Source organism: Galeopterus variegatus, unplaced genomic scaffold (genome assembly GCF_000696425.1).
Source record: "Galeopterus variegatus unplaced genomic scaffold, G_variegatus-3.0.2 Scaffold1695, whole genome shotgun sequence".
NCBI classification, from domain to species: domain Eukaryota; kingdom Metazoa; phylum Chordata; class Mammalia; order Dermoptera; family Cynocephalidae; genus Galeopterus; species Galeopterus variegatus.
Window position 1 is genome coordinate 235,904 of NW_007727806.1, and position 13,681 is coordinate 249,584.

Sequence of the window (13,681 nt, forward strand, 5' to 3'; positions counted from 1 at the left end):
TACGAAGGCACTTCAGAATGTTCAATGAGAAATAGGATTAAAAGATGATAAGAATCTTTCCTTGAACTCTCTGAAGTACCCTCGTATTCAGTATCCCAACAAGCGACACTCCACTCTACACCCTCTTCAACCCTCTGCAGGGCTCCCGTCCGCCAGCATTGTTCTTAGGTGCTGGGGTGCAGGGCAACCTCATGGAGCTTGTCAGGTCAGCTCGAAGTGGAGTCTCCTTTCTTAGGCCTACTCTTCTCCCTGTGTTTCCAGTGTCATTTAATGGCTATGCAGTCCTTCCAGGCTCAAGGACTCAGGCATCCCAGGCTTATTTGTACCTTCACTAAATCCTATTTACTCTGCATCCAGAACAGTTCACAGTGTCCTGTCTTCCACTCCATTCCCACTAGACTAACCTACTGAGCCCCTTCCCCCCACCGCCCCACTACCTCAGGCCTCTCTGCCTCTAATCCCACTGCATCAGCCCTGCCCTGCACCTGCAGTCCGTACTTACAATGAGCCAAAGCTCTCCTAACAGCTGACATGAAGCGAAAAGTCAGTCTAACTCTCAGAACTCTGTCTCCCACTCACCTCTCCAGCTTTACCTCCCACTACTCCCCAGAATGCACTCCTGTCAAACTGTTTCCTGAACATGGCCTGCAATATTTCACCCGTGCCTTTGTGCACCTAGCCTCGCTACTCAGATGCCTCCCTGATTCTCCTCAAAACCCTTTTCCTCTGAACTCCCACTGCACTTTATCTGCACCATCGCCACGGCATGTCTCACTCTGAACTTGTCTTTAAGAACCCTTGCTCTCCTAACAGCTGTAAAAACTGTCTTCTTCCCCTCCCTGCTCATCCTCTCCAGCCCTCCCTCCCCCCTGCTCAGGACCCCAACCTCCCAGACCTCCTTCAGTGTTGTGAATGCACAGCTTTTTGACCCCACGGCTTTCACCCCCCCCACACACTCCTCCCCTCCACACGCACTTAATAGCTCATCTTCCTTCAGATTTCATCAATACGTGAAAGGAACCACCCATGATTCTGCATTTCTATTACACGTCTCCTAGTGCATACCACAGTTTGCAATTATAAATACCCATTTATTTATTACATTATTTATTTTTATTAAATTTATTTGATTATTTGCTTTTCACCCCATATCTAGAGGGCAGTGACTGCATCTGTAATGTTCACAATTTTAACCACAGTGCCCAGCAGTATGCCTGGCACAGAATTAAGGGCTAAATATTTATTAAATGAATTAACATTCTGCTCTTTGTAGCTCAGTCTAACTGCATGAAAAGACTGGGGAAGGTACTCATGAAGCCTACACTTAATCCAGCCTGCCCTACCCTCTTTTCTTCCTCTCTTCTTCCTTGTGCCTCCCCCTAGCCTAACTTTCATTTTGTTTTGGGTTTTTTGGCGTCTGGCCAGTACAGGGATCAAACCCTGGACCCTGGACCTTGGTATGATCAACATCGTGCTTTAACCAACTGAGCTAACTAACTGGTCAGCACCCCACCTCCTCAAATTTCTTGAAAAAAATCAGAGGAAAAAAAATTTGTTTAATAAATTAATTTTTTAAAAAAGAGTAGAGGAATAGGGAAGAAGAGGACAACTAGGAGGAGTTCTGAGAAATGATGCAAGGAACACAAGAAAATTTCAAAAAGACAACCATCATTAATAAGGGACAATATTACATCAATGAAATAAGAACAGAGAGATCTTTTTTAAAAAGCATCTATCAAAGAATTCTTTTCTGAAAATTAAAATTAAGGTAGCCAAAATAAAGAATTTAAGGGAAGAAATGGAAAATAAAGTTGAAATTTCTCAGAAAGTAGAGCACAAAGAAAGTTGATAATATTTAGAACCCATGTTATAGGGCAATTACCACATGCCAGGCAATGAATTAAGCCTCACAACCACCCCTGAGGAACGTACTATTATTATCCTCAAAATGGAAAATGGGAAAGACGAGAAAATTAAAGAGTCAGAGTCTGGGAAATCTAACAACTGACTAAAACTGCTGGCTTTCAGAAATAAACAGAAAATATAGTGGAGAGGAAATGCACATTCATACACCCAAGAACTGAAGGACACAAGTCCCCAAAGTGAATGGTCCACCAAGGAACTGAAGGATAGAAGACATCTTTTAGAAATCCATGTGGAAATATTTACAGATGAAATTATATGATGTCTTGAATTCCTAAGGGGAGATACAGAAGTGCCTGCAGACACAGATGAAGTAAAACCAGCTAAGAGATGACAATTATTTAAGCTGGGTGACAGGTATGTACAAGTAGGGTACATTAGACTATTCACTCTACTTTTGCATACACTTAAAATTTTCTTTAAGAAGTTAAAAGAAAACAATACAGGAGGATTTAAACAATATTGAAGTACATATGAGAATAAAAAGTAAAAATTTTCCTTCCTTTCAATCCAACGTCTCTCCTCAGAAGTAACCCTGTTAACAGTTTAGAGTATATCTTTTCAGACCTCTGTTTACCCATTTTTCATTTATTTACACAATTACACAAACACATACTCTATTTACAGAGTGGGATCATACTATACGAGGGTAATTCAAAAAGCCCATGGAAAAATAGAATTAGAAGATAATATGAATCTTCCCATGAACTTTTCGAAGTGCCCTCATATATACTGTTCTACAACTTGCTTTTGTATTAAATAATGCATCATTAACATCTTCTGACCAACTGAAGGCTATGCCCAAACGTGAATATACCATAATTTACTAATTTAATCCTCTACTCAGAAAAAACAAAATGTCAACGGCTCCCCTATTATCAATAACTTTCCCTGGTTGGCTTTAATTATCTGTATTTTACTAATTAGATAAAAATTCTTGATGCTTATAACTGTACAATTAGAAAACTAATGCAAAAACAAAATTAAATATAACAAACTTCGAGATCAATAAAATTCATACTGATGATATAAATTTCATGTGATACTTTGCTGAAACTAACACACCACTTGTAGTGTAGATAATGCTGCAGGCAAAATACTTGAGAAGCTTGAATCTATATATTGCCTTGTGTGTCTGGCTGGTGACTCCTTTCCCACTTTTCTCCATCAAGACTACTGAAAATCCTTGCATCAGATGGGACTCACTTGGCAAAGCCTTTCACACAGTAAACTGGGTTTTGCTCTTTTCACATTAAACTGCCACAATTAAATATGGCACCAAACCTTGTGAAAAAAAATACAAACAAGGGGATTAAAATCCTATGAAGGTAGCCAATTATAACATAACCCAGAGTATACACATATTAAATCTTTAAATGGTACAAAAAGTAAAAAAAATTTAATTCACATGGAAAACTCAGGCACAAGAATGGCATAATGAAAATTCTTATAAGTGCAGTTGTACCTGAGGGCCCATTTCTGTATGAAAGGAGGTGTATATTTAAATTTTGATGTTGCCAAAATGTCCTCTAAAAAATTTACACCAATTAACAATTACACCAAAATGTATAAAGTGAACCCTGGCCAATTTGACAGGAGAAATGTGATTATTTCATGTTAAAGTAGATTTTGAACATTATTAGTGGGATTAAGTATCCTTTCATATACTCACTCTTTTTCTTCTTTAAATTATCTAAATATTTTATTAATTTGCAAAAGTTGTTTGAATATTACGCTATCAGTCCTTTGCTTACTGCAACTGCTTAACCACTTCTTTTTGTGGTGAGTTTTTTGCATTCAGAAATTTTAAATGTTTTATGTTGTCAAATGTATCAAACGTTTTCCTTGAAGTTTTCTAAAAGGGCTTCATATTTTAAAAACATTTCCTCATTTCAATTTTATGTAGTGAACCATATTTTCTCCTAGTACTTTTTAAAAATTTAAATTTATTTTTATTAGCATATTTATTATTATGAATCATATTTATTCTTTATGCCCCTTATCCAATCTCTCCCCTTCCCGCACCCCCTCCCCCTTTAGTAACCATAGATTTGTTCTCTCCATCTGATAGATTAACTGTTCCTCTGTTGGTTTGCTGCATAGATGATCTGTCCAATACTGAGACAGGTGTGATCAAATCCTCCCCTACTATCGTAAAGCAGATGCTTCTTCTATTACTCTGAAGTGTGCTTTGTGGAGTGAGAGGATCTTTTTTTTTTGTCTCTGCTGGTGCCGCTCCTGTGTCAATGAAGTTGAGAGTCTGGCGTGCCATCTACATGGTGTCTGTGACTGCTGCTATAGAGACTAGCTGCTTTTGCAGCATCCATGGGAATTGTGGTGGCTATGGAGGGCTACCTGCATGGAAATTGTGTTTTTGGTGTGCTCTTTACCTGGTTGCGTCTGGGTTCAGCTTCTCCTGGCTCCACACCTAGGCCCCATGGTGGCAGCTTGCCTAGTTGTGGTTGGGTTTGGCTTCCCCCAGCTCCATGCCTCATTCTAAGATGTTGTAGTAGAGCAGTTGTGGGAGGGGGAGAGGGAAAGGGGAAGGGAAATATTATGGGAGGAGGAGGAAGGGGGCGGTGTGTGACTGAGGCCCATGGCTCCCCCCTCATTCCGGCAGGGGAGAAAAGGGGGCTTCCGGAGGTGGCTCGGTGGTCATCACTAGGTTGGTTGCAGATGTTGGGGGGGCATGGCTAAAGCCCTCAGCCCCCTACTACCCTGGTTCAGGAGCCCAGGGCGCATCTGGGGATGACCTGGTGGTCACTGCTGGGCTGGGTGCAGCCATCGGCAGGAAGGGAGGGAGAGGTGTAGCTGAGGACCAAGGCCATCCCGACTCCCTGGCTTGGGAGCTCAGGGGGACTTCCAGTCCTTCTAGGTTTTATAGGTGCTCTTTGGTGCTATTAAACCTTTACTGATTAAAATCAAACTTTGTGTCTGATCTGTGAGTATTTTTTCTTTCAGTTCTGTGTTGGATTATTCACTGTTCCCACCACTTAAACTCTGCACTACAACTAATCTGTTGTCCTTTAGTTACTTCTAAAATGGGGGAACTTCCTCAGGGAACCAGCACTTGAGCCCAAAATCTGCTTTGCTGCTGATTCTCTTGGGAAGGCTTTTTGTGCAGCTCAGGTTTTAATTGTTGGGCTTGTAAGCACTTCCACATCTCGTGAGGTCTGGTACACCTGGGTTGTGTGGAAATGCTGGTCTGGGCCTGAGTCTTATCAGCAAACTGCATTCCCTGCAGTTCTATATTCCTGACCAGTCTCCACTGAGTGGGCCTGTGCTGACTGAAGGGCAGATCAGCTGTCCATGCTGTGCCTCAATCGTCCCCCAGTGGGCCATCTCCTCTACTGCCCACACTCCAAACACCTCCCATGGGATGGGCCACACACTGGTCCCTTTCGAAGACTCATCGGCCTTTGAGTGGCTCCCTTCTTCAGCTGTCTGTGGCTTCTTGCTCCCATGTGGGTCCACAGGAACCCTGCTAGTTGTCTTGCGGGGCTAGGGGCCACCAAGGCCCTCCTCTCCCCTGCCACCTCCAAGCAACTTCATATGAAGGGCACAGCTGCGTCTTCTGCCAGCTTTTGCTCTGTGTGCTCACCAGTACCAGGCTTAAGGCAGCCAGAGCTTGAAATGGTGGGAGCGATCCTTTCTTTCTCTCATCATGGCTTTTCCCACCTTCATGAACTCCACAGGTCTCTCCTCCTCTTCCCCTGAGCTTTAGCGGCCCCAGCTTTGTTGTGGTTTTTTAATAGTTGTAAATTGGTTGATTAGTGGGAAAGAGTGACGCTGGGGACCGTCTATCCCACCAGCTTGACCAGAAGTTTCCTAGTACTTTATTGGATTTATTTTGTTCACATTTAATTTTTGGTCCACTTGGAAATTATTTTGGGAAAAGAAAAAGTAGAGTTTTCTAAAGTAAACTCAAATTTAGACCATAATTAATTTTCATATTTTCCAAATCAAAATTCAAGATACAGAATTTTCTGTACTATTTCCTAGCGTAAGAGGCTGTTAGACACCAAAATATGAGAATTTCTAGGAGATGGCAATGCTTCATGTGGACTACAGGAGAAAATATATAATATATGAAAATCAGGAGCATATAGTACTGAAGTAAGTTGAAAATAGAATAAAAGACTGTGAAGAACTGAAGTGAGCTGGAGAGAGCTGAGCTGCCAGGTGTCAGAGTAGTGGATAAAGATACCAAACCAAAATGAAAGAAACAGGCAAGCCTTTAATCACTCACTACAATAGTGTGAGCAAAAGCCAGGTGAGGGTCGGACATATCATCCCAGACAGGGCCCTGAAACAAAAGGCTTCTTGCCATTTTATGGACCAGGGGCTAGGAAGGAGGATGAGAGAAGGGCTAGAACTTGAAAAGTACTGAGTACTGAGTCAGAGTGGAGAAGTGTCTTCAAGGTTTCCCACCCACCCATAAAGACGTCCTTGCAGAGGTACCTAGGAAAGGCTGCTGCCAAGTGCCCTCCTTGCTGCACCTCCCTCCACAACCCAATAAAGAAGCCTCCGAAAGGAAGCATCTGGGCTAGGAATGCAAACATACTTATGGGCACAGCTGGCCAGGGGGACCTGAAACCTTGACAGAGACTCCTTCAAAGACTGCAATGCACTAATTGTGCAGCAAGACCACGGTAGGAAAGGCAGACTTCCCATGAGGCCTGCCAGGTAACGCTTTTGTAATTGCATATGGATGGGCCTGAAAGATCACATATAAGGTTTTGCCCAAGAGGTGGGCTCCTCAAAGACAGTGTCCTTGAAGAATCTTAGCCTCTAGACATTCAACATAAACAAAATAGGCTAAAATTCTAACTAAGATTAAATAACTTAATAGAGACTCCTCTACCATTCTAGATGATTAAGAAGTTTAACAAATGTTAAAAACACCTGTCCCTAGCCCTCAAGGCAAAATGTTTCTTGTTTTGTTTTTTTTTAAATCAAAAACAATAACATAAAAACCTAAGATATATATATATATATATATATATATATATATATATATATACATAGCTGTAAGAAATAACATTTTTATTTTTCTCCCTCTTCACATTGTAATACATTGACATATATCAAAATGTAATGAGGGGAAGATACAGAAAATGCTTATTAACAGCTGCTAAAGAAATAAAAATACAGTCTTAGTAATCTAATATTCAAGTTGGCAGCTCTCTGAAAGGCGCGATTCAGTCAGGCAAGGGGAATTGGTACAAATAAGTTACATAACTTTCCATTTTGCCACTCAGAATATTAAAAAGATGTGTACTCAATGGTTAAGATTTAATAAAATAATTTGTACTGCTTCATCAAAAATTCTTAAGCGAAACTGACTTTTTTTTTCTTAATTGTGAGTGCATGGCCATGAAGAACACATTTACTCCCAGAACATTTGGGCACCACCGCCTTAACTGGCACTACGGTTCCAACAGTTTTCCCACCATTGCTTTTGCACAATGTCAGCATAGCAACAAAGGCAAAAAACATCTCAGTATTTTTAGGAAAACAGCTTTGACCTTATGGATCCCTCTGAAGGGGTCTTGGGACTCAGGTGTCTCATGAACTATTCACTGAAAATCACTGTTCTAGACAGAATATGTGCAAAATCAATGCATTCCAAGAGTCTAATGAGTTTTGACACTACAGGGAGAGAAGAGACCCACATACAAACATATTATTCAAGACTGCACTCCCCACAGTAAACACAGGAACAAGTCATACTACAGCCAAGAAATCTGTAAAATCAGCTGCAAAGTTCATGAAAAATACAAGGGGAGAGAAAGCTGAATAATCTAATGACAAAATTTCTTTGTTAAATCATTCTGCTACACATTTAATACTATCAAGGGTATATTTTATGGGAGAGCAATTACCATCACCTGAATGTGCTGGCAGATTTATTCTTTCCAGGAATATTAACTGAGCCAGACACTGTATTTGAAGCTGGAGATATATTAGTGGACTAGATAGACAAGGTCCCTGGTTCTAGGAGGAGGAAACAGACAACATACAAATTAAAAATAACAGACTAATTTCAGATACAGTTGTGCATCCCTTAACAACAGGTACATGTTCTGAGCAATGTGTAGTTAAGCTGCTACTCTGCTGTGCGAACATCATAGAGTGCACTTACACAAACCTAGATGGTACGGTCTTCTACACACCTTTGTTGCTCCTAGGCTATGAACCTGTACAGCATGTTACTGTACAGAATACTGTAGGCAACTGTAACACAATGGTAAGTATTTGTGTACCTAAACATACCTAAATATAGGGCCGGCCCGTGGCTCACTCGGGAGAGTGCGGAGCTGTTAATACCAAGGGCACGGGTTCAGATCCTATATAGGGATGGCCGGTTAGCTCACTTGGGAGAGCGTGGTGCTGACAACACCAAGTCAAAGGTTAAGATCCCCTTACTGGTCATCTTTTTTAAAAAAATAAAAATAAACATACCTAAACATAGAAAAGGTGCCACAATTTACGTAAGTATAAAATATAAGGCTTTACTTTGAAGGCAGAATGACAGGACGATGAAGGAAAGGCAGGAAATTAAGAATGAATCCCAGGTTTTTGGCTTGAGGAAAGTGGGTAGATGGCAGTTCCATTTACAGAGATGAGAAAGATTAGAAGAGGAGCTAGCGGTGGGGAAAGGAAATCAAGATTTCTGTATGGACATATTAATCAATATGTCCCATTAAGACATCTGAGTGGAGATGCCAACTACATACTTAGGGATAAAGTCAGGCATGAAGATAAAAATTTGGAAATCAATGGCATTTAAAGGCATGGGGTTAGATGAGATCAACTAGGGGGAGGGAGTGAAGATAGAAATAGCAGCGGATCTGGAACAGAGCCCTAGAGCGCATTAACATTCAGAGAACAAATAGCAGATACGTTGTTTCCAGCTGCGGTAAGACCACAAACATATCTGAAACAAACAACATAATATATTGTTACACAAGTACGAAGAATAAGCTCTTAGGTGCATAAAATGAGAGCTTTTATCATGTTTACTACTGAAACTGCGGGATACAAGAAAGTTTTTTTTTTCACGTAGAGTAATGAGTACTTGTAATGATTCTAACTGCTTGAAAAGGTATTTGGAATCAGTACACAGGAAAAAAGGGTGAATAGAAGACAGTGCTCAAGTTCAGGAACTCTAAGAGGAATAGTAAAACAAATAACACTTCTCAAAAATTAAAAAGTCTAACAATATCAAGGGTTTGTGAAAAGGTATAGACAAAAGAACTCTCATCCACTGCTTGTGGAAATATAAATTAGTAAAGCACCTTTGGAGAGCAATTTTGTAATTCTAGCATAATTTAAACCCAGCTATTTTTTTTTTTAACCAGCAATTCTACTTCTGAGTACTGCATATAACCATCCTAAACTTTTATCCATAGCAAAAATTGAAAACAACCTAAATGTCTACCAACAGGGGAACAGAAAAATAAAATGTGATATATCCACATGATGGAATGCCATCCAGTAGTTAAAATCAAGGGACTTTCTCTACATTTATCATTATGGGTATATTTTAAAAACACAATGATAAAAGAGGAAAAATGATGCAGAACGATACATATGGTATGATACCATTTATATAAATTTTAAGATTCGTGATAATGAATCTGGGGAAGTTAGGAGAGAAGGGAATGGAATTGGGAAGAGGTATTAAAGGAGCTTCAACTTTAGTAATAATGTTTCATTTTGTTTATAATATAAAAGCAGACAAATATAACAAAATGTTACATTTTATTTTATTTAATAAATGCTTATTACCTGGATGAAAGGGACATAAACATTTATTAAATTATACCCTGTACTTTTATTTCCACAATTGGGGGAAAAAAGAGGCTGTGCATACACTTCTTTATTCATAGGGGAAAAAGGCAAAATAAGCAATATGTTTCCTGATGTTGATTCAGTATAGGAAATAGTGAAAAATTTTAAAATAAGCTTATCATGGTCATCTGAACATCTATCTTTTCAGCACATTGCAGGAACAATAGGGAATAAACATGAAACTTTCAAAGCTGGCTGTAAAAGTCAACAGCACTTACTTGAGCTTTCAAAATAACAGAGAAGATTAAACTATTTCTTCATGGCACTGAATACTCGGCTTGATCAAAAGGCATATCTAGGTGATATACGAAGCATTGAAAGAGACTAAATTCATCACTTCAGGGCTGAAATAACAGTTTCTGAAAGTGAAGATAATCCTGATGGGTTTAAAAGAAGATGTGGTACAAACAGTTTGTTACATTTTTTTTACTCTGTCCCTAGCCTATGATTATTTTCTTCGATATCTGGAGAAAGAAACTGATGATACATTCATTATTAGACATATTTAAGACCCATCCAAATGTTAAAACTGAACGTGAAATGCCTTCAGAGCCAAATACAACCAAATAATGGAACTCATTTGGCACCCTCCTCTAAACTGAAACAGTCTTCTAACATTTGAGTGTGATGTGATGTACTCACACGAAGTATCTGACAGAGTTGGAAATATTCTTTAGTAAAAAATTTCTCCAAAATTTCTGAATCCATATTTAATCTAAATATCTGACAGTCACTTGCTGCTATTACCAAAAAACTAAAATCCTGAGTTAGGACTTCCTAATTTAACAGAAATTAAGTAAGAAAAGAAATGAAGTGGATGTAAAATTTAACCTCTATCTCAAGCTGTCAGTGGCCCGGAGACAGACACCTGTGAAAAACTACAAACAGTATTTTACTGGACACTGAAAGGAAACAGGACTAGCCAGTTAGGTCAGTTGGTTAGAGAGTGTGGTGCCGGTAACACCAAAATAATGTTTATTTTTTATTTTAAATATTATGAATTTTTAAGTCATCTAAACTTGAAAGTTCACCTGCATGCTAATACTCATTATGGGATCTGCAGACTACTAAAATGTGAGGAAGTAGTAGGCAGATAAAGATGAGGAAGAAAAGAGGTGGGTGACAGCCAAAGCCAAACTTAACTTATTTTAAAATTTTGCCTGGGGCTGCTCTGGGCCTAGGACTAAGCGAGGAAACTCTTTTCTTCTTCATCCTCCCACCAAACACAGAGGCTGGTCTCTCACTCCTACAATACAGTTCTCAGGTCACTTGGTGACACTCTTCAATGTATCCTAACTTCTAAACAAAGCATATCTATGTGCAGATGCTTGTCATTACTTCAAAAATACTAGCAAAAAGAAATCAACAATGAAATGAACAATAAAATAGTAATAACAGTAATAATTATATTTTGCATTTGTTCAACACTCCAACTAAGACAGTATAAAGAATAAAAAAAAGAGCTGAATCTGTTCTTCCTATCCAAGTAAACCCGTGTTGATAATAACAACATCAGCATTATGAGGTGACTGTAAGCTAACTGCTGCCTTACCAAGCTGGTTCTTCATGCCCATGAGCACTGAGTTCATGTGTGCTTTGGATGCATAGAGCTTGCTCACAGCCTTCCTTGACCTGATCATCTCCTTGGCCAGAACCACACAGACATCCTTCTGGCCCTTCTTGGCAGCATCTTTCACAGACCGTTTCACTTTCTCTTCTTCCCTTTGGATATCTACATTTGGAACACAATAAAGAACACCAAAAATCAAGGGTAAACCAGATACACTGGCATTCACATATGTTCTTACTGTGATCTAAATGTGTGAATTAAATAGGAAAATATATAGGAGGATATAAATAAAATCAAAATAATCAGTGTGGCAGATATTCATCATTTCCAGAAACAACACTAAAGTAGTGTAAGAGTAAAAAAAGAAAAATATAATACTATTAAAATTGAATTTCAAAATGCTTTTTGTGAGCCCATCCTAACATTTGTTGGTACTGATCTAAAAACTTAAAAATCAGTGGAAATACATTCCAGAACTTGCTCTATCAATAAGTAGTATTCTGACAATTAGAGTATAATTTCTGTACAGTTACTAATGATTTATAAAAACATAAGGAAACTTACAACTTAAGGAAGGCCTGATCATTAAAGGTCTCATATCAGCAAGAGCTAGAGATAATATACATCTGTATTATACGTTTTATGATCGGTAGGATTTTTTTCCAATTTCACCTTCACCTTTGAATGCTATTTTGACTGGATATAGAAGTCTAGAATAATGTGGGGTTTTTTCCTTTCATCCTATCAAAAATGTTCTAGTTTGCATTGTTTCTGATAAGAATTTTGAAATCATTTTAATCATTATTTCCTGTATTTAATACGTGACCTTTTTCTTGAGTTGTTTTATCTCTTTGCTTTCAGTAATTTGATTAAGCTATGCCTTAGTGTGGTTTTCTTTGTGTTTATCCTATTTGGAGATGAGTTCCTTGGATCGGTTCTCATAGTTTTCATCAGACTTGGAAAACATTCAGCTATTATTTCATCTGATTCCTTCCTGACTCCTCTCCTCTGAGGCTCAAATTACACTCCCTGACAAAATAAAACTTAACACTCTTCAAAGGAAGACTATAAAATTCAGACACTCAACAGTTAAACATTCACAGTGGCCAGCATCCAATGAAAAATTACTGTGAAGAAACAGGAAAATGTGATCCAAAACCAGGAGAAAAGTCCAAGCAACAGAAATAGACCCAGGAAAAACAGAGATGACTGAATTGTAGATAAGGATTTTAAAAAGGTATTATAAATGTGTTGAGGAGTTTAAAGGAAAACATAGGGGCTGGATGGTTAGGTGTGACCTTATTAAGGTATGACCCTTTTAGGGGCTCTACTGAGTGTCCCAGAGGATAACAAAGTCTCTTCACTGTGTCTGATCAGAACTCAACCATCTCTGAACCCTTAGCTCTGCGAATTGTTCTGCTTGTATCTTCCTGGTAGTTGTTCTGTTCCCAGTATTTGTTCTTTGCCCACCCTCTTGAAATTGTACTCTAAGAAAGCATAACTTAGTATCAGGCCAAAGACTCAAAAGGATCCTATGCAGATATTTGAAGTTGTTTTTTCATTTGTTTGGTGGCTAGCTGGTATGGGGTAGAGTTCTTTCTGAGTATTTCCTTCCTCTCTGATACTCTGCCCCAGAAACTCTAGCCACTTCAACTTCCCTGAACCCCAATATTTGTCTCAACTCAGTGAGACCACAATGTTCTGCTTGGAATCCCTTTCATAGGCTACAATCCAGATATCTCCAGGCAGAGAGACAGGGCCATATTAGGGCTCTCTCTCTGCTTCCCTTCTCTCAGTGATCACAATCCTGTACTGCCAGCTGTCCAAATCTGAAAACATCTGTTTCACAGATTTTGTCCAGTTTTTTTCTTTCTTGCTTTGTCCAATTTTTTTTTTTAAAGATGACCAGTAAGGGGATCTTAACCCTTGACTTGGTGTTATCAGCACCACACTCTCCCAAGTGAGCCACGGGCTGGCCCTCAAATTTTTTATTCACAATGGGAGTACAATTGCAAGTCCAAAATCAATTACTCCATCATGGCTGGGAATAGAATTCCTCTCCCCAATTCTTTTTTAAGGTAGTGATATTGAGATACCTTTAAGAGATTAATTCTTCTCCAATCACAGAAGTGTTAAAAATCTTAAAAGTTTTAGCCATTACCATCCTTTTGTAAATCACCTTAATTTTAAGTGGTGCTCCAAAAAAAGAAAAAATCAGCCTTATTTAGAAATAGATTGGCCGGCCCGGTGGCGCACTGGATAGTGTGCCGCTTGGGAAGCGTGGCGGCGCTCCCGCCCGAGGGTTCAGATCCCACATACAGACCGGTTCCC

At 39.1% G+C, this 13,681-nt stretch overlaps 1 protein-coding gene across 1 annotated transcript in view; it reads right to left on the reverse strand.

The window, feature by feature from the left end:
- The window catches only part of CHMP3 (charged multivesicular body protein 3), a 45,354-nt gene that overhangs the window by 14,539 nt on the left and 17,134 nt on the right, over nucleotides 1–13,681 (reverse strand). Inside the window, exon 3 of the mRNA XM_008578484.1 lies at nucleotides 11,333–11,512. Within this exon, the coding sequence (XP_008576706.1) occupies nucleotides 11,333–11,512 (180 nt within the window). The remainder of the gene's footprint in view (nucleotides 1–11,332; nucleotides 11,513–13,681) is intronic.